At 36.6% G+C, this 18,008-nt stretch overlaps 1 protein-coding gene across 1 annotated transcript in view; it reads right to left on the reverse strand.

Moving 5' to 3' along the window:
- CDH10 (cadherin 10) overlaps window positions 1–18,008 on the reverse strand; it is a 119,542-nt gene that overhangs the window by 10,724 nt on the left and 90,810 nt on the right. The window contains exons 5-8 of the mRNA XM_070747116.1: window positions 16,008–16,195; window positions 13,211–13,464; window positions 5,270–5,406; window positions 4,167–4,288 (exon numbers count right to left, since the gene is read on the reverse strand). Coding sequence (XP_070603217.1) covers window positions 4,167–4,288; window positions 5,270–5,406; window positions 13,211–13,464; window positions 16,008–16,195 — 701 coding nt within the window. The remainder of the gene's footprint in view (window positions 1–4,166; window positions 4,289–5,269; window positions 5,407–13,210; window positions 13,465–16,007; window positions 16,196–18,008) is intronic.

Genomic DNA, 18,008 nt, shown 5'->3' on the forward strand with positions numbered 1-18,008 from the left:
AATATGCTACTAACAATAATGGCACGGAATGTGGCACACAGAATCAGTTATATATTAGGCACATTGTCTAGTTTTCTTAAGTTGGGATAGGCAACAGGAGACCTGGCTTTCTACAGTTTTCAGTTGGGTTTCTAATCTTTAAAAGAAACTGATCTCAGCATTAGGCCCTTTGGTGCGAAACTCTAAATCCAAATGGAGAGATAAGCCTGCAGTGCTTTCATTTCTCTCTTCTCCTTAGAACACATATAGATGAACAGACAGAAGAAAAGTAGCATTTATGCAACACAGGGTGTATTTGTTTTCTTTAGTCATTCACTCTTATAATTTTTCAGGATTTCCCTTTTTTTTTCTTGTTTAATTATCTGTTCCATATACAAATTTAATGATGATTTTACACTATAATGTTAATTTAGTACAATATACCGGTAGTTTAATTCCATCCATCCATTTCCTCCCTCTCTTTTGCGTGAACAACAAAATAACTTTATGCAGATCTCAACAAATATAAATTATATTGTTTTGATTCCTTGTTGCCAAGTAAGATACTTAAGAAATCGGAAGATACACAAAGGATCATGGCTACCAAAGATTCTACCAGTGGTCCAATTTAATTTACTGTAAACTAGGTTCCTTAATATTTTTGGGTGGTGATTGCATGGATGATACCTTGGATAAATTACACAATCGTTGCAGTAGGGGCATTGTCAGTCACACCTAGTACAACAATGCAAGTGGGCACAACTATATTTGCTCACATTATATTGGGATACCCAACATTAAACTATGGCAAAACATTACAAACCTCCTATTCCCCGTTCATCCTTTAAAATCCCTGCACATAAAAAATCACAACTTTCTGTTTTCATCCTATCATAAACTGAGCAAAAACTCAGCAAAACGGAATTTGGGTTACACTTCCTGTTTTAATTTTAGACTGTCATAACTACTGTTGGGCGAACCGAACTTGCAAAGTTCGGGTTCGTGCCGAAATTTGAAGTGTTTGGCATGCCGAAGCCAAACCCGAACTTTTAAAAAAGTTTGGGTAAAGTTCAGGTTCAGCATTTGCTCGAACACTGCGAAACGCCACTGCCCAGGAGGAGAGTGGGGAATCCCTCCTTGGGATTCCCCACCTCCATTTACTTGTGGCGCTGCAAGCAAAAGGAGGTGGGAAATCCCACGATGGGATTCCAGGGGCGGGGCTTTGACATCGCAGAGACTCCTTCCTCCCCATTTTGGCCGGCCAGGAAGTAGTCTCCGTGATGTCAAAGCCCCGCCCCTGGAATCACATCATAGGATTCCCCACCTATTTTTGCTTGCAGCGCCATTGCGGCATCCTTTTCTGTAGAAATAAAAGGAAGCAAAAGGAGGTGAGGAATTCCCCACCTTCTTGTTTATTTTTACAGAAAAGGATGCCACAGTGGCTTGCTGCTGTTCGGGTTCGGGTTCGGTGAACTCACCCGAACTTTACGGCAAAGTTCAGGTGAGTTCGCCGAACACGAACTTCATTGGGTTCACTCAACACTAGTCGTAACACAAAACACAGGCATCAAAGGCATGAAAGAAGAAAAGGGAAACAGTTAAATTCATCTTATTTGTTAATCCTGTTCCAAATTACAATAAAATATCAAAGTAACAGAGCTGGAAGGGACCTTGGAGATCTTCTAGCCTAATCCCCTCCTCAAGCAGGAGATTCTGTACCATTTCGGATAAATGGCTGTCCAGTCTCTTCTTTAAAAACTCTAGGGATGGAGCTCACACTACCTCTCAAGGCAAACTGTTGCATTGACTAATTGTTCTGTCAGGAAACCTTGACTCATAATCAATTTCCTTGGGTTACAAGGTATAATTCCAAACCCCAGCTATTTCTCATGCCTGGGTTACCTCTGGGGAAGACAAAGGTACAAGGAACAAGGCAATAGGTGAGAAATCAATATGCAAAGGAGTTACTTATGCCTACTAATGCACTTGCAGTTGGGTTTTTTTTAAATTGCTGTTGTTGCACTTTATTTTATTGTTGCACTTTTGTTTATTCTGAAAGATATCCAGTATAGAATTTGTTTATATCTCTCTACTTTCTATATTTGCAAAATCCAGATGGTTTGTAAATGCTTTGAAAACCATGAACGTTCAGAGATTAAAATTTTTTTTTTTCAAAAACCCACATGATTTCTTCTATTAATTTGTAATATACCATTAGCATTTAAATGCAAATGCTGCCTTTTACATTTCTCCCAATATTTGAGCAGCAAGTCTTTCAAAGAAATTGGGCTGTGAGTGATTGCTCTTTATTCCCCTCCCCACTTTTTTAAAAACAAAATCTGTCTCTCTATATTTTAGCCATACATTCCATCGTTTGCTACACATCTCCATGAGTTTTATTTAATATACTTTGTCAACTTTCTCTGAAGAGTTAAGTGTACTGATTTTTAAATTGCTCAGTATGGCAAAACGTATATTTTTCTGTGTTTAACAAGACACAATTTTATTTTACAAGTTAAAAAGGATGGGTGGCGGGAAAACCATATAAAAAGACTTTAAATTTAGTTTAACACACTGCTGCATTTACTTCATGAAGCAAATAACACATTTCTCTATCTAAGATGGTAAATTATTTGTTTGCTTGTTTATTTATTTTTTATTTTTTATTTTTTTATTTATTAGATTTATCAGAACTTCACCCACACATTAGAATTAAGGGTAAAGGGGCATTTTTTAATTATTAAAACAACTGTTTTACCTTTGTCTCAAAAGGAAATTTCTAAAAGGATTGTGATTTTCACTGAGCTTTAATACTTAGTGCTTTGCTTTCTTCAATTATATTATATACTTTATTGCTGTTCTGTATTCTACATCCTTCTGTGGGCAAAGGCAAACATTCTTTTTTTAAAAAAACTAAAAATTCTTTTGTGACACTTGTCAACAACAAGCTGACTGAGATAAAAATAGCATTTGCAGAAGGAAATATTATATACTTGATTGGTGTTCTGTATTCTACATCCTTCTGTGGGTAAAGGCAAACATTCTTTTTTTAAAAAAAACTAACAATTTTTTTGTGACACTTGTCAACAACAAGCTGACTGAGATAAAAATAGCATTTGCAGAAGGAAATGCTGTCAGTGATGTTTTGATACATATCAACTGAAAGACTGAGCTGTGTAATGAAAGAGAATCATACACACACACACAGACATACACACAAACTGAATACATGGAATAGTTCATAGCATACTTTTCTTCCACAAAGATACCATTCAAAATTATTGTATTTCTAAAGAAAAGAACCAAACAAAAAGGAGTTGAGGTGTAGCTGCCATAGCATAATGTTAGGATAGGATTTGATATCTGGACTTCTAACAACAAATGCCACTCCGATTCCATTAGCCAGGAACAGGACTGCACGTAGGTCACAAAGTGAGTCTGCATTTCTGGTAAAATCTGCTTAGGAAGTAACTGGCCATAAAATGGTTCAAAGCAACTCTCCTTGAATAACAAGAATATGTCAACAGGAAAAGAACTGTGTGATCAAAAGACGCAATTTACATTCCCTTTGGTAAACAGGACGCAGACTGCGATAAAAGACCTTGCTTTGTGGTAAACAGGAGATAGCCTTATTAACAACAAAGGGGCCCAGGAAATTGGCCATGAGAGACATTTCTTCAGTAGAAACTAGTTACGTGCCATATGTAGATAGGAAGGACTCGGAAGTATTGTCATATTTCAGAGTTATGTTATTGGATGTTTGTATATTACTTGACATGTACATGTAATCACTCCCATTTGCATATGCCCCCCAATAAAAGGAGGTGCACAGCTCAATACTGTGTCATTTCACCTAGAGAGAAATGTGTCCAAGTTTTCTTTCTAGGATTCGCGTTCGTGAGTGACCCCACATGGCTGGGTTGCTCTAAGTCCCTCTGAAGACCTTGTTCCCCTCAGGGACTTTGCAGCACCTCATTGAGGAGGAAAAAAAATTGAAGAACACAAAATGTTTGGTGAGGATACAAAAAGGTGGTGTTGGCATTGCTAGAAAAGTGAATTCTTATCTGTTGACAGCCAGTTTTCCACTTTAATGTTGTATTTCCAAATTACTGTTAGATGAAATCTTTCATTTTTCCTGTTCCTAAAACAAAACAAGAAAGTTTGACACATGTGCATAACCGACTTACTTGTCCTGCTCTTGCATTTTCACACACAAATGTGTCATAGAATACAGCAAATTGTGGTGCATTATCATTCACATCCAATATTCGTACATACACAGAAACACGGGTCGTCTCTTTGGGATTGTCTGTCAAAGGAGGGGAAAGAGAAAATTTTGTTTAAACATTGATTTGCAGGCCTGAAGTAGGATGTCCACAAATATACTGCATATTAGTTTAAATATTCCTGTAAAGGATAAACAAATTTTCAATCTGAAGACATTTCTTACAATCTCTTGTGTTCTGTTATGGACAGAAGGCACCAAAATTACTGCTTATGTTCTACGCCCTTTCAAACTAATAACAAAAGTAAAGTAGTGGTGGACAACAGTTTAGTGACCAGAGAGTAGGTGTTTTTTCCCCCGAACTCTGAGCGCCAAAGAGAATGTGAAAATAGTGGTATTGATCTCAAATGAATGGATAGCGCAAAAATCATGGATGGGTTCTAACTTACCTGCCTGCCAGTTCGCCTCCTCCCCTGCCATGTGACCGCGCCTCATGGGTGTGTGCATGCTTTGCAAACATTTAATTTAATTTAATTCACGAGTCAAAAAGAGGGCGGGGAAAATATTTACTGACCCCTCACATCCTGGACACAAATTGTTTCAACTCCTACCCTCAAAACGTCGCTACAGAGCACTGCACACCAAGACAAGTAGACACAAGAACAGTTTTTTTCCGAAACGCCATCACTGTACTAAACAAATAGGTGGCACACAGAGCTGTATTGGAGGGCACACAAGACATTGTCCTATGACAGCTCCAGCTTATTTTCAGCCTTGGGGAAGGCTGTCTCCCCCCCCACCCCCGACACTTCGGGGAAGTTTCCTTGAAGCCCCAGAGTGCAAAAAATCGCCCAACAGGAAAACCAGAAGGTCATTTTCTGAACTTCCAGGTTTGCCCATTGGCTGTTTTTTTGCACTCCAGGGCTTCGGGAAGATTCCCTGAACCCTCTGGAGTTCAAAAAACAGCACAATGGGCAAACCGAAGGACTATCTGTATTACATAACTAAGATACATTTAACCAGACACAAGGAATAAAATATCTAGACTGATAGTAATGAACTTACTGATTTCTGCTGCTATTACACTAAGGTTGTGCCACTGTGATATTTCTCGGTCAAGCATCTTAGAAGTATAGATAGATCCATTTCCTGAATGTATGTTGAAAATTCTATCAAGATCAGTGTGACGATCCAAAGAAAACCTAACGATTGATAGAAAGAAAAAGAAAAAGAGCTTCGTGTTGAGATGTACATATATACCATATATAATCTTGGTGATTACAAGTTAGCATTAGCATTTAGACTCATATACCACTTCATAGTGCTTTCACAGATCTCTTTAAGAGGGTTACAGAATCAGCATATTGCCCCCAACAATCTGGGTCCTCATTTTACCCACCTTGGAAGGATGGAAGGCTGAGTCAACTTGAGCCTGTGGTAAGATTTGAACTGCTGAACTACAGCTAGCAGTTAGCTGAAGTAGCCTGCAGTGTTGCATTCTAACCACTATGCCATCCCGACTCTTATCTAAAAGTTATTCTAATAGAGAGTAGTGATATAGTTGTCAGCAGCTTTTAGAAAGTATTTTTAAAGTATTTTAGATAGTATTGAGATGCAAATCTTGCACCCTTTATATGGATATTCAATATGCTTGCATGATGGCACAATGTTGACCATTTTGATGATTTCAACACCTGCTCCCCGAGACCCCTGCATATGTTACCTTCCTGTCAAATACTGAAATCTTAAGAAAGCAACAGTCATGAAGTTGTTTAATTCAAGATGCAATAATTAGAACAGCGACAATATTAGAGTTTGTGATGATAAATGACACTTCCAGACTTAAACATATTTAGAACCAACAGTTTGATCAATCAGACTGAATATGAAGATGTTTGTATCCAATCTAATATCCATAATGTTGAAGCTGCAGTGGATGGAACTAGATGTGACAGCAAGGATATGTTTGCACCACACCAAAAAGCATCCTGATGTCTGCTTATGATTAATGACATTCAATAGATTGTCACAATATTATGGATTTTCCATTGCTCCATTTTATAGACAGTATTGTCAAAGGTAATCAGAGCTGGATGCAATGCGTTAAAGTAGCCGTGATGCGGGCAGATTGAACAAAACTTAAAAGTTGATTCTGTATGACCTGAAGTGCTATAGTCCATGTGCCTTTTCTACTGAGAATTTTCTCTTTTATACATTTCTTTAATACATTTCCAGTAACACCTAGAGAATATTCATATCAGCAACAGCGTGCAGGCAGCCTTTTCAATGCCTTTTAACTGTGAAACGCAAGGTAGCAATGAAGCATATCAGCATAAAAGGTAATTTCTATATGATTTGCTAATGTTGAAAAGATACGTGGTGCTAAGCTAAATATATATAATCATTGTTCCAGAGAGCTTATATTTAATCTCTCCTTTTTATAAGAACAGTTTGGTTGCAACAAGTGCTGTTCTGTTCCACTAAAAAGACAGTTTTGGCAGGAAGCATAATAATCACTTATTGTAATTTAATTGGCAAATAGCAACTTTTGCTCCCCTCTGATAAATACAGTAATTTACCTTTATTAGCCCTATTACCTTTGTTGGTTAAAAAATATAATAATTAGAAATATCTAATGAAACCCTATGGCTCCTACTCTGACACACACCTATTATCAGTGCAAATTGCCTAAAATGCATAGGGAGCTTTGCCTTTCAATGTTTCTAGTTCATTCTTCACTTACAGAGTATTTTGTAAAAGTTTAAATTTTACCACAGTTTTAAGAACTGCTTCTGAGATTACACAGAAAAAATGCACTTTTTTCAAAAGAAGATCTAACAAACTAGATGGACAGTTATTTTGCCAATCTCCAGTAATGGTTGTTTGCCCATCACCAATAATGGTATGTGTTCCTTTACACGACAGGAGAATCAGGGTATAGGTGATTTTCTGGCTCTGGATTGTGGTCCACCGATGTTTTGGGGATGGGAACGGATTGACACCGTAAAGCAATTGAAACCGGGATGGAAGGGCACATGTATTATACGTTTTCCCCCAGTAGCGTCCAGTACACATGGGGACCAATACTCAGGGAGGAGACACAAAGATAAAAATAGGAGAAGAATTGCCCGTGAAATAGGAATGCAACAGTGCATACAATGCCTCACCGCAGATGGAGCCATGTTATCAACGATTGGCATAACTCCATCATGCAGCCAATTCGACTTAACCCCTTGCACCTATGGGAGGAGACTAAAGGTGTATAATAGATGTAATGGTACTCAGGGGGTTCTGTGCTACAGGGTGGACTCACCTATAGTTCATGTGCCAGAAACACCTACGGCATCCCTAACCCCAGTCATACCTCAGTCGGTGCGGTCTGTAAGACCCCAACGTTCAGTTATCCAACCTACCAAACCTCCCTCACAGGATGATTGTGCTACCTGTATCACACAGGCTAAGGTAGGTGCATGAACCATCAATACTCTAGTCTACCATACTCACATGCCCAAGGACTGTAAGTCATTGAGGCTCAATTGTATCCACGATCGGACAATGTATAGCTTATGCAACCTACAGGGTAAACAAATATGTTATGATCCTAGCACACCCATACGTTTGAACGTTACATTATGGACAGGGTTACCCAAAATAGGGTGGCGGAAGGATCCAGAGGGAGATGGCAAATTGTATTTTGTGAATTACACCCTCCACTTGCAGCAGAGTATGTCGCCTATTATTCTAACCTTTGATGCCTGTAAGGCTGTGAGTAAAGGATGGTCCACCACCTGTGGAGATAATACATGGATTGACGAATACAAATCAAATCACAAGTATTTGTGTGAAGTAGATCCTACTGGGAGGAGTGGCAACCCAAATGTTTGGTTGCCATGTGCAGGATCTATAGAGTGCAGTGGATGGCAATATGTGTGTGATTATACAGGTGGAGGGTACAAGGGGTGTAAATATGTGAAGTCTTTTCGGAGGGGCCAGGGAAATACTATTATGATGGAGGTGGATCGGTCTATCCCATCCATGATAACGTATGCCTTTGGGATAGATGGAAAAGGGAAAGATCCCATGACATATCTTACTATTCAAGTGGAAAGAGTGGTCGAGGGAGAGGTTAAGTCTTTAGGATGGTCAGTGTATGATTCCCTAAGAAAGCTTGAAAAGCCCCTACCAATTAGCATTAAGGCAAACAACCTATTCATTGAAATGCCGGAAGAGGTAGCCAAAGCTCTCACAGTAAAGAATTGCTTTGTATGCGGAGGGACCAACATGGGCGAACAGTGGCCTTGGGAAGCCATGGAAGTAGAGCCCTATGTATTCAATAATCTCTCTCGTACTGGAAATATAACTGAAAGGAAACGGCTATCTGGAATGATGTGGACTCTGTCTACAAATCTGGTAGGCAGGAACTGTTTTATGAGGACAGGCAGTGTAAATGTAGGGGACTTAATATGTTTGGGCTTTTGGGACACTGCATATCAAAAGTGGAACTCTCCCGGAAATGTCACTCAACCCCCAAAATTTGACACTGCATATATGGGCTATTTGGTCTCCCCCACACCCAATGCTGAGTGGGTTGCTCCAAATGACATGTATTGGATATGTGGAAAGTTAGCCTATGAAACCCTACCCGGAAATTGGTCAGGATCATGTGTGTTAGGATGGATAAAGCCTTCCTTTTTCTTGTTACCTATCAAAGCCCGTCAAGTGTTAGGAGTTCCGTTATATGAACCAATAGGACAACAGTATAATAGAAGAAAGAGACGCAATGTAGAAACCTCGTTTTCCAACTTCCCGTGTAAGGAACTTGCAGAATATGAAAAAAGTGATGTTTGGAGCTCTGAAAGAATTGTATGTACATATGGCAAAGCCACATGGGCAGAGGATGGAACATATGGATACCGAACACCCATATACATGTTAAACAGGATTATTAGATTACAGGCAGTTCTTGATCTGGCTGGACAAAGAATAGACGGTGCACTTAATTTCCTCTCGGAAACGACTGACAAGATCCGAACTGCAGTGTATCAAAACAGATTGGCCCTGGACTACCTTCTCGCTCGAGAAGGAGGGGTTTGTGGTAAGTTTAATCTCTCAAACTGCTGCCTACAAATAGATGAAACTGGGAAAGTCATTAAGCAGTTGACCAAGGAGATGCGGCAACTTACCCACAATCCTGATCAGGTATGGAAAGGGTTTAACATGAAAGATATGTTTGGTACCTGGTTTCCCAAGTTACCAGGGCTACAAGCAATAGTGGCATTAATTGGGTTGATTGCTGCTGGATGTGTACTTATTCCATGTATTCTACCTATTTTCATTAGGACTATGTCAAATAGCTTATCATTGCTAGCAGAACGAAAGGCTACTGCGCAAGTAATGGCTATGTGGGAATTTGCTGCAGCTAATGAATCAGAATATGCCACTTTACAAACTGAAACTGATTATGTGACTCTCCTTGCTGATGAAGAAGAGTCACAAAGAGGGGAATAAAGTGGCCAGCATCACCACTGTAGGCCCCAAAGCCTGGGGCCTAGGTCAGCATGACCTTGGTCTTAGTAAAGAAATGCATAGCTGGCACAATATAAGGGAAAAGGGAATTGTTGCAGTGTCAGCAGGAAGTCTGTGTATACCCAAAATATGCTTAAGCATGATTATTGCAATAGACACAGGATGTTTGGCTGTCCAGCACATGATATATAACGATAGTTGTTATTTCCCCAAACTATGTAACCATATATGGATAAACATGTTGTTCTGAGATAATGTATAACCAGATGGTATATAAGGAAGTGTCTGATACTCCTTCGGGGTTCAGGCCATTTACTCTGTTGTTTTGTGCTTTGAACCTGCGCAAATAAACATTTCCTTTGTTGAAGAGCTGGCTTATGTCTCGTCAATTCTACAACAATGAGGATTGAGAACATTTATATGTTCCAAATTAACAAAAATTACATTAGCATGGATTTATGAATAGTACTTGACTTGGCATTTTGTTTTAAGGACATGCGTTTATCCTAAGATGCCTTTGGAATGATATAAACTCAGTCTTTTCCAGTTTTGCATACAATGATTTATCCAGCTTTTCTTTAATTTATCCATTTATTTTGTTAACTGATGCTGAACTACCCTTCATTATTCTACAACTATACAAAATGTCTGGACAGTTATTGACATTATACAAGCAAAGAACATCTTTAGAGAGTTCAAGTTTTGGCAGAACCAATCAGCTTTCATTACTAAGTCACAGTTGTTGGATTATGTCAATGAAATTTTGATTTAAAGGAACTCTATTTAAAGACTTTGCATAAACATTTATGTCATACTTCACTGTTGAAAATAATGGACAAATTCATTAATTCTAAAGTCTCTCTCCAGACAATTGATAACATTCACTAATGTGATTATAATTATACACTTGACATAAATTAGGTCAATTGTGTATATTTGGGCATTCTGGTTGTATGGATACTTTTTTCTCCAGAAATTCTCTGGAAAACCAAAAAAAAGATAATCTCCAGATATCTTTTCTTCAATTAAATTGAAGTTTTACTATATTGTCAAGTAAGATAACAATAAAACTGTTGTGTTAAACAATCTCATCAAATGTACTTTGAAGAAATTCAGGACATGGAGCTGATGTGAAATTATTATGTAACTATTAATTGAGGATTTTATATTTAAACTTAAGATTAGAGCTGTGCTATTTGATATAATAGATTAAATAACATTTCTCATATTTTAGTACTATAGAATTATATTTAGTAATTGATTATATTATTGATTATATTTAAATATCAGGTACTATTATTGATTATATTTAAATATCAGGTACTGTTATTGATTATATTTAAATATCATTGTACTACTATATAAAATATAATATTTAGTATGAGATTTCAGACAATGGTACTATTTGTCAACAACTTACTTTCATATTTGATATTGGCTAATTGAGATGCAAATCAATTAAACCAATGAAATTTCAGGTAGACAATGGCAAGTTTCACATCAAAATTAAAGGTTATATTTCAAATGTGACTTTCTAGTAATTTTCTGCCCTTTATTAATGCTTTTTTCAGTGGTATTAATGAACCTCTATTAAAAGAAAGCAAGTAGGGAAAACTAATTTATGATCACACTATTTGGCATTAAAGTTATGCTCTGTTTATCAGACTTTCTCAAACTGATATTCTGCAGATATTTATTATTTTATTTATTATTTGGATTTGTATGCCGCCCCTCTCCGAAAACTCATGTGATGTCTGATCTGAGAATTCCAAATGAAACAAAATTATTTCTTTTTCTTCATTATCTATGTTGTTTGGGGATATGGGGAACTGTCGGTATTGTCCGGATACCACTTACCGTATATACTCGAGTATAAGCCGAGTTTTTCAGCCCAAAAAATGGGCTGAAAAACACAGCCTCGGCTTATACTCGGGTCATTGACAAAGTCACCACACGAGGGCGCCATTGCTTGAGCCAGAGCGAGGAGGCACCAGCTTTTGTCCCCTCTGGCATGCCGTAGTTCCTCTCCCTGCCTCAAGCAAATGAGGCAGCCATTTGCTCCAACCGAGAGGGGGGAAAAGCAATGGTGAGTAACTATTCTTTGCTCTCTCTGCATTGTCCTTAGTCGGATTAAAAAGGCCCCCTGCTGTCAGATTCTCCTCCCACTCCTTTGAAAGGATTTAAACTGTTTAAAAATGGTATTTTGTGGTAGTTGCTGTCCTTGCTTGGATAGGATCTAATAATGTGTTATGAGGCAGAGCTAGACAGGAATTCTTTTTCTATCTGTCTATCTTTCTATCTATCTATTTTTCTATCTATCTATTTTTCTATCTATCTATCTATCTATCTATCTATCTATCTATCTATCTATCTGTATCTATTTCTATCTATCTATTTTTCTATATTTCTATCTATCTATTTTTCTATCTATCTATTTTTCTTTCTATCTATCTATCTATCTATCTATCTATCTATCTATCTATCTATCTGTATCTATTTCTATCTATCTATCTATCTATTTTTCTATCTGTCTGTGTGTCTGTCTATCTGTCTATCTATCTTTCTATCTATCTATATCTATCTATCTATCTATCTATCTGTATCTATTTCTATCTATCTATCTATCTATCTATCTATCTATCTATCTATCTATCTATTTTTCTGTCTGTCTGTCTGTCTGTCTGTCTGTCTGTCTATATCTATCTATCTATCTATCTATCTATCTATCTATCTATCTATCTATCTATCTATCTATCTAACTATCTATTTGGTTTTCTATGCTGATAACCTCACAGCAGCTAATGCTGAAGCTCTTCTTTGGATACACTTATTTATTTGTTTGTTTGTTTGTTTATTTATTTAATTGGATTTGTATGCAATCCCTCTCCAAGGACTCAGGGTGGCTCACAGCATATATAAAAACAGAACAATAATGTAAATCCAATTAATGATGAGAAGGAATCCAGTTTTGAAGGATTTTAACTGTTAGGTTTTAGCTTTGTTCCTGATCGAGCTACTTTTTTTACTTTTTAATTTATTGTTAATATTGTTAATTTGTTTACCCTCTTTTAAATTTACAGAGCTAGTTTACTGGTTTTCTTTAAAATAAATATTCTAAAACATGTCTCAATTAATGTAATTTTATTGTTTTCCATTTTTATAAGTTACCAGTAGCCACTGCATTTTCTAACCTCGGCTTATACTCGGGTCAATACGTTTTCCCAGTTTTTGTGGCAAAAATTGGTGCCTCGGCTTATACTCGGGTCGGCTTATACTCGAGTATATACGGTACTTAAGTAAGGCTGCAATATATTTGTACAAGATTACCTCACATGGCTCAAATCAAATAGATGATCTGGTGCTCCATTTTCTACTAATTTTCTGTACATTTTGTCACTCACAAAAAAGTAAGAATTTTAACTAGTGATATAATGAATTCATCTTCCTATAGACTGTAATGTTTTAGATTTTGGCATTTACCTTATTGGGCCTGCAGCAGAATCTGGATCTCGTGCCATGACTGTGCCTATGATAGTGCCCACCTCAATATCTTCATGTATTTCAAAAAGATAGGAAGATCTGCTAAATATAGGAGGTTCATCCACATCTTCCACAGATATTTTCACAGTAGTTGTATCTTTAAAAGGTCCAAGGTAATAAAAGCGAGGGTCGACGTACAGATTCTCTGCTTCTATTTTCAAAGTATATAGTCTTCGAGTCTCATAATCCAAAGGCTGTATTAAAAGTAAATGAATGAATGAATGAGTGAATAAATACAGTTATTAACACAATGACCCAGAAGTATTTCAGATATCAAAATGACACATGGTTTTTAAAAAATATGAAAAGTATATCAACCACTGTTTACATTCATTTAAGGCCAATTGTGTTGCATAGATAAAACAGAAGCTATTGTAATTTCTTATATTTTCTTATTATACTTTTTTATAAAGTAGACATTTTGTATTCCAAGTTATATTATGCAGCCTGCAAACCAATACTTTTAATAATGGAACTAATGAAAATTTTCTAATGACAGGAAGGAATAATGAATTTGCAGAAAAGAAGTACCAATATATATAGTTACATAATTTCAAATTATACTAAAATTGATTTCATTCTCCAAAGTACAATGAATGTGCCTCTAAATAAAGAATGCCTCTAAATAAACAAATTCAGACTGACTTTAGGTTTGAGATCCCTTACTTAACAGATTTCATATCTGTTATAGCTTTTAAAAAATACCTGCCCAATTAATCACTTTTTTATAAAATGAAAAGATAATAAAGCTTCGGGTTAAAATTTATGTGCTGTATGATAGTCTATGTGTGTAAATGGATATCTCTATGTGTTTGAGTAGAAAAACCCTACTTTATTATTTCGTTTTGATTTTTAAGGAGTGAAAAAGTGATGTAAAAGAACCTCTTTGAACCTCTGAGCCAATATAAACATAAATAAAACACACAAACTAGGCAACCTTGTGCTTAAATCTTCTTATTTCCTCAAAAGTTATATTATATCGGAAATAAATATTGCTTCCCCATATTATCTTATGAAGGAGGAGACTCTCCTCCTTGCCATTTTAACATAATTTTCTAGGACACTTTTATCCTGAAATGTAATTAAATAAATGTAGGTTTTAGAATTGTGTAGGTTTACACACTGCAGAGAAATAACGTGAGTTCCAGACATTGAAGGTAAGCTATCAAAGAAACCATCTGATTGAATGCTAAAAAAATAAGTCATCCAATATAATTTCAGTTGACCTGTTTCAAATACTTCTGTAAATGCTTGCCTTTGAACAAACAACGGGCATATGTCTTTTAAGAAGTCTGATGATTTCCCTAAGTGTTTTGCATTTGATGTTACATCTGGCTACTAAGCTAAGATTCTAAAGTCTGCTGCTTAACTAGTAATTAATTTAATGTCCTTCACTGAAGACTTAATAGAAGATACAAATATCAAGTTCTTCTGAACAACATTTGGTGTTATCACCGCTATTTGGTCGATACATCATTGCCAGATTAAAAGCATACTTGCATCAACATTTTTTTGGATAGGGAGAAGCAGACCACATTTTAAAAAAATACTTCTGTAGGGATCAATCTGGGATGGGAATGGATAAATATTTAGAAAATGTTGGATCCCTTCTTGTGATCATTCATGCCATGGCTACCTCATGAATGGACTGCTGCAATGCCTCTACATGAAGCTGCCCTTGAAGATCACCCACAAGCTACAGCTAGCACAAAATGCAGTGGGTCAAGCAATAATGAGCATCCCCTGCTGTTACTTGGGCTGCACTGGTTGTCAAGCAGTTTCCAGGTGTAATTCAAATCTATCTCAAATTGTTTTGGACTACCAGGTAGGTTTTGGTGAGTGACAGAGCTCCAATTTCTTTCAATTGAATGCTGCATCTTACAGGAATCAAGAAGTGTGCCTTTTCTTTAATAACCCCCACTATCTGGAACAGCACTCTCCCAAATATTTCAAGGCTGTCCATTCTTCTGAGATTCTGGAAAGGCTTGAAAATTAGGCTTTGTTCACAAACCTGGGGTTAATGTAAGTGTGATATATTAGATGAGTCTGTTGTATTGTATGTTATATTCTTTGCACTATTTATTTTAATTGTTTTACTCCAGGCTGCCTATTTTTGTGCATTTTAATTCTCTTTGTTTTTTATGGATTCCAAATTAATTTGAATTGAAAAATTAAATTAAACTATTATAGCTGAGAGGCATATAATGTCAATGCTCTATAGCTTTTTATAACAAATACTGTATATTGATAGAATTTCATCCAAAGTTACTGCTGTTTCAAAAACAAGATCTTATTTTTTTGTAAAATATTTTTTCATGTTATTGCACCATTGATAATTCTGATGAAATCATATACTTGCAGGAAGATTTCTAAGAACTATCCCAATATATTATTGTAGTTTTTAGAAAATATCCAATTTTAACAAACAAATCATAATTCTTCCTTGCTTCCTAATCAATGACACTATACAAAAATAAATATATCTAACTAACTAACTAATAGAAAAAGTCATAGTTGTTGCTTTTTATTCACAATATTGTTAACATACAATGTTAACAATACATACACCAAGTTGTTATATATAAATAGGAGTGTGAATTATAACAAAACCAAAGTATGGGTATTTTCATGGTTTTCTTTGGTTGGTTGGTTAGTTTTGGGATATTTTGGTGTGTGTGTGTGGACTGAATGGCTAGTAACTCCAAACACACAGTACATCATATTGAAAAATATGCACCTTTCGTACTGTTATAATGCCTTCCTGTGTGTCCTTTTGTGTTACAACTTCAAACATATCTCTTCCATCACCATCAATAATTCGGTATTCAAGTTCTGCATTTCTCCCAATGTCAGCATCAGAGGCTTTAATGCTTCCAATGGCAGTGCCAACTGGAGAGGATTCTGGAATGCGTAGGTGGACTGAACCTGCAAAGAGGAAGAATCAGAAATATGTATATAAAAAGAGTAATAGAATAGAATTCTTCATTGGCCAAGTGTGATTGGACACACAAGGAATTTGTCTTCAGTGGATAAGCTCTCAATGTACATAAAAATACATTCATCAAGAATCATAAGATATAACAGTGATAATCATAAGATATTAAATAAGCAATCAAAGATCCTGGTATGATAGATTTGACCAAGAAACATATGAATTGTTTTTTTAAATGAATGAGGCAAAGAAAGGTTTTAGATTTAAACCCAAGAGCATCAGGTTTCCACTTAACTACAGAGTCACTGCTTTCAAATGGACTCTTTCAAAAGCAAACTTGCACTTGGCTAGCTAAATATAGTTTGATGAGCCTACTGGAAAGACTAAGAACCTGTTTTCCCAGCATTTCAAATTGTGTTATGTTGAAACATTATTCCATAGATCCATTTCCCCACCATCACTAATCATTGCATTGTTCAACATACTTAAAAAGAAAAGGAAATTTCTAAGAAAGACCTCTGGAGCTGACTGAAAGACTCTTAATGCCCACCTTACTTATGCAGTGATGAAGAAACACTATCCTGTCTTTCCCAATGTTTTTCTGTCTAATTGATCAGAAGCTCATGAAAGCCTGGTCTATGCTTTCCTGCTAGTATACCTGGAGAGTACTATGCATCCATACAATTGGCAAATAACTAGTGAGACAAAAAATGAGAGGTTACTGCAACTTGAAAGAAAACATCAGAAATCTTCAGCAAAGCCTTTGATACGGTTCCACATAAAGAGCTGATAGATAAATTAGAGAAGATTGGACTTAATCCCTGGATAGTTCAGTGGATTTCAAGCTGGCTGAAGCATAGACATCAGAGAGTTATTGTTAATGGCGAGTATTCTGAGCAGAGACAGGTTACAAGCGGTGTGCCACAAGGGTCTGTTCTGGGTCCTATTCTTTTTAATATGTTTGTGAGTGACATAGGGGAAGGTTTGGTAGGGAAGGTTTGCCTATTTGCCGATGACTCTAAAGTGTGCAATAGGGTTGATATTCCTGGAGGGGTCTGTAATATGGTAAATGATTTAGCGTTACTAGATAAATGGTCAAAGCAATGGAAACTGCAGTTTAATGTTTCCAAATGTAAAATAATGCACTTGGGGAAAAGGAATCCTAAATCTGAGTATTGCATTGGCAGTTCTGTGTTAGCAAAAACTTCAGAAGAGAAGGATTTAGGGGTAGTGATTTCTGACAGTCTCAAAATGGATGAGCAGTGTGGTCGGGCAGTAGGAAAGGCAAGTAGGATGCTTGGCTGCATAGCTAGAGGTATAACAAGTAGGAAGAGGGAGATTGTGATCCCCTTATATAGAGCGCTGGTGAGACCACATTTGGAGTACTGTGTTCAGTTCTGGAGACCTCACCTACAAAAAGATATTGACAAAATTGAACGGGTCCAAAGACGGGCTACAAGAATGGTGGAAGGTCTGAAGTATAAAACGTATCAGGAAAGACTTAATGAACTCAATCTGTATAGTCTGGAAGACAGAAGGAAAAGGGGGGACATGATCGAAACATTTAAATATGTTAAAGGGTTAAATAGGGTTCAGGAGGGAAATGTTTTTAACAGGAAAGTGAACACAAGAACAAGGGGACACAATCTGAAGTTAGTTGGGGGAAAGATCAAAGGCAACATGAGAAAGTATTATTTTACTGAAAGAGTAGTAGATCCTTGGAACAAACTTCCAGCAGACGTGGTTGGTAAATCCACAGTAACCGAATTTAAACATGCCTGGGATAAACATATATCCATTGTAAGA

The sequence above is a fragment of the Erythrolamprus reginae genome, chromosome 3, assembly GCF_031021105.1.
Source record: "Erythrolamprus reginae isolate rEryReg1 chromosome 3, rEryReg1.hap1, whole genome shotgun sequence".
NCBI classification, from domain to species: domain Eukaryota; kingdom Metazoa; phylum Chordata; class Lepidosauria; order Squamata; family Dipsadidae; genus Erythrolamprus; species Erythrolamprus reginae.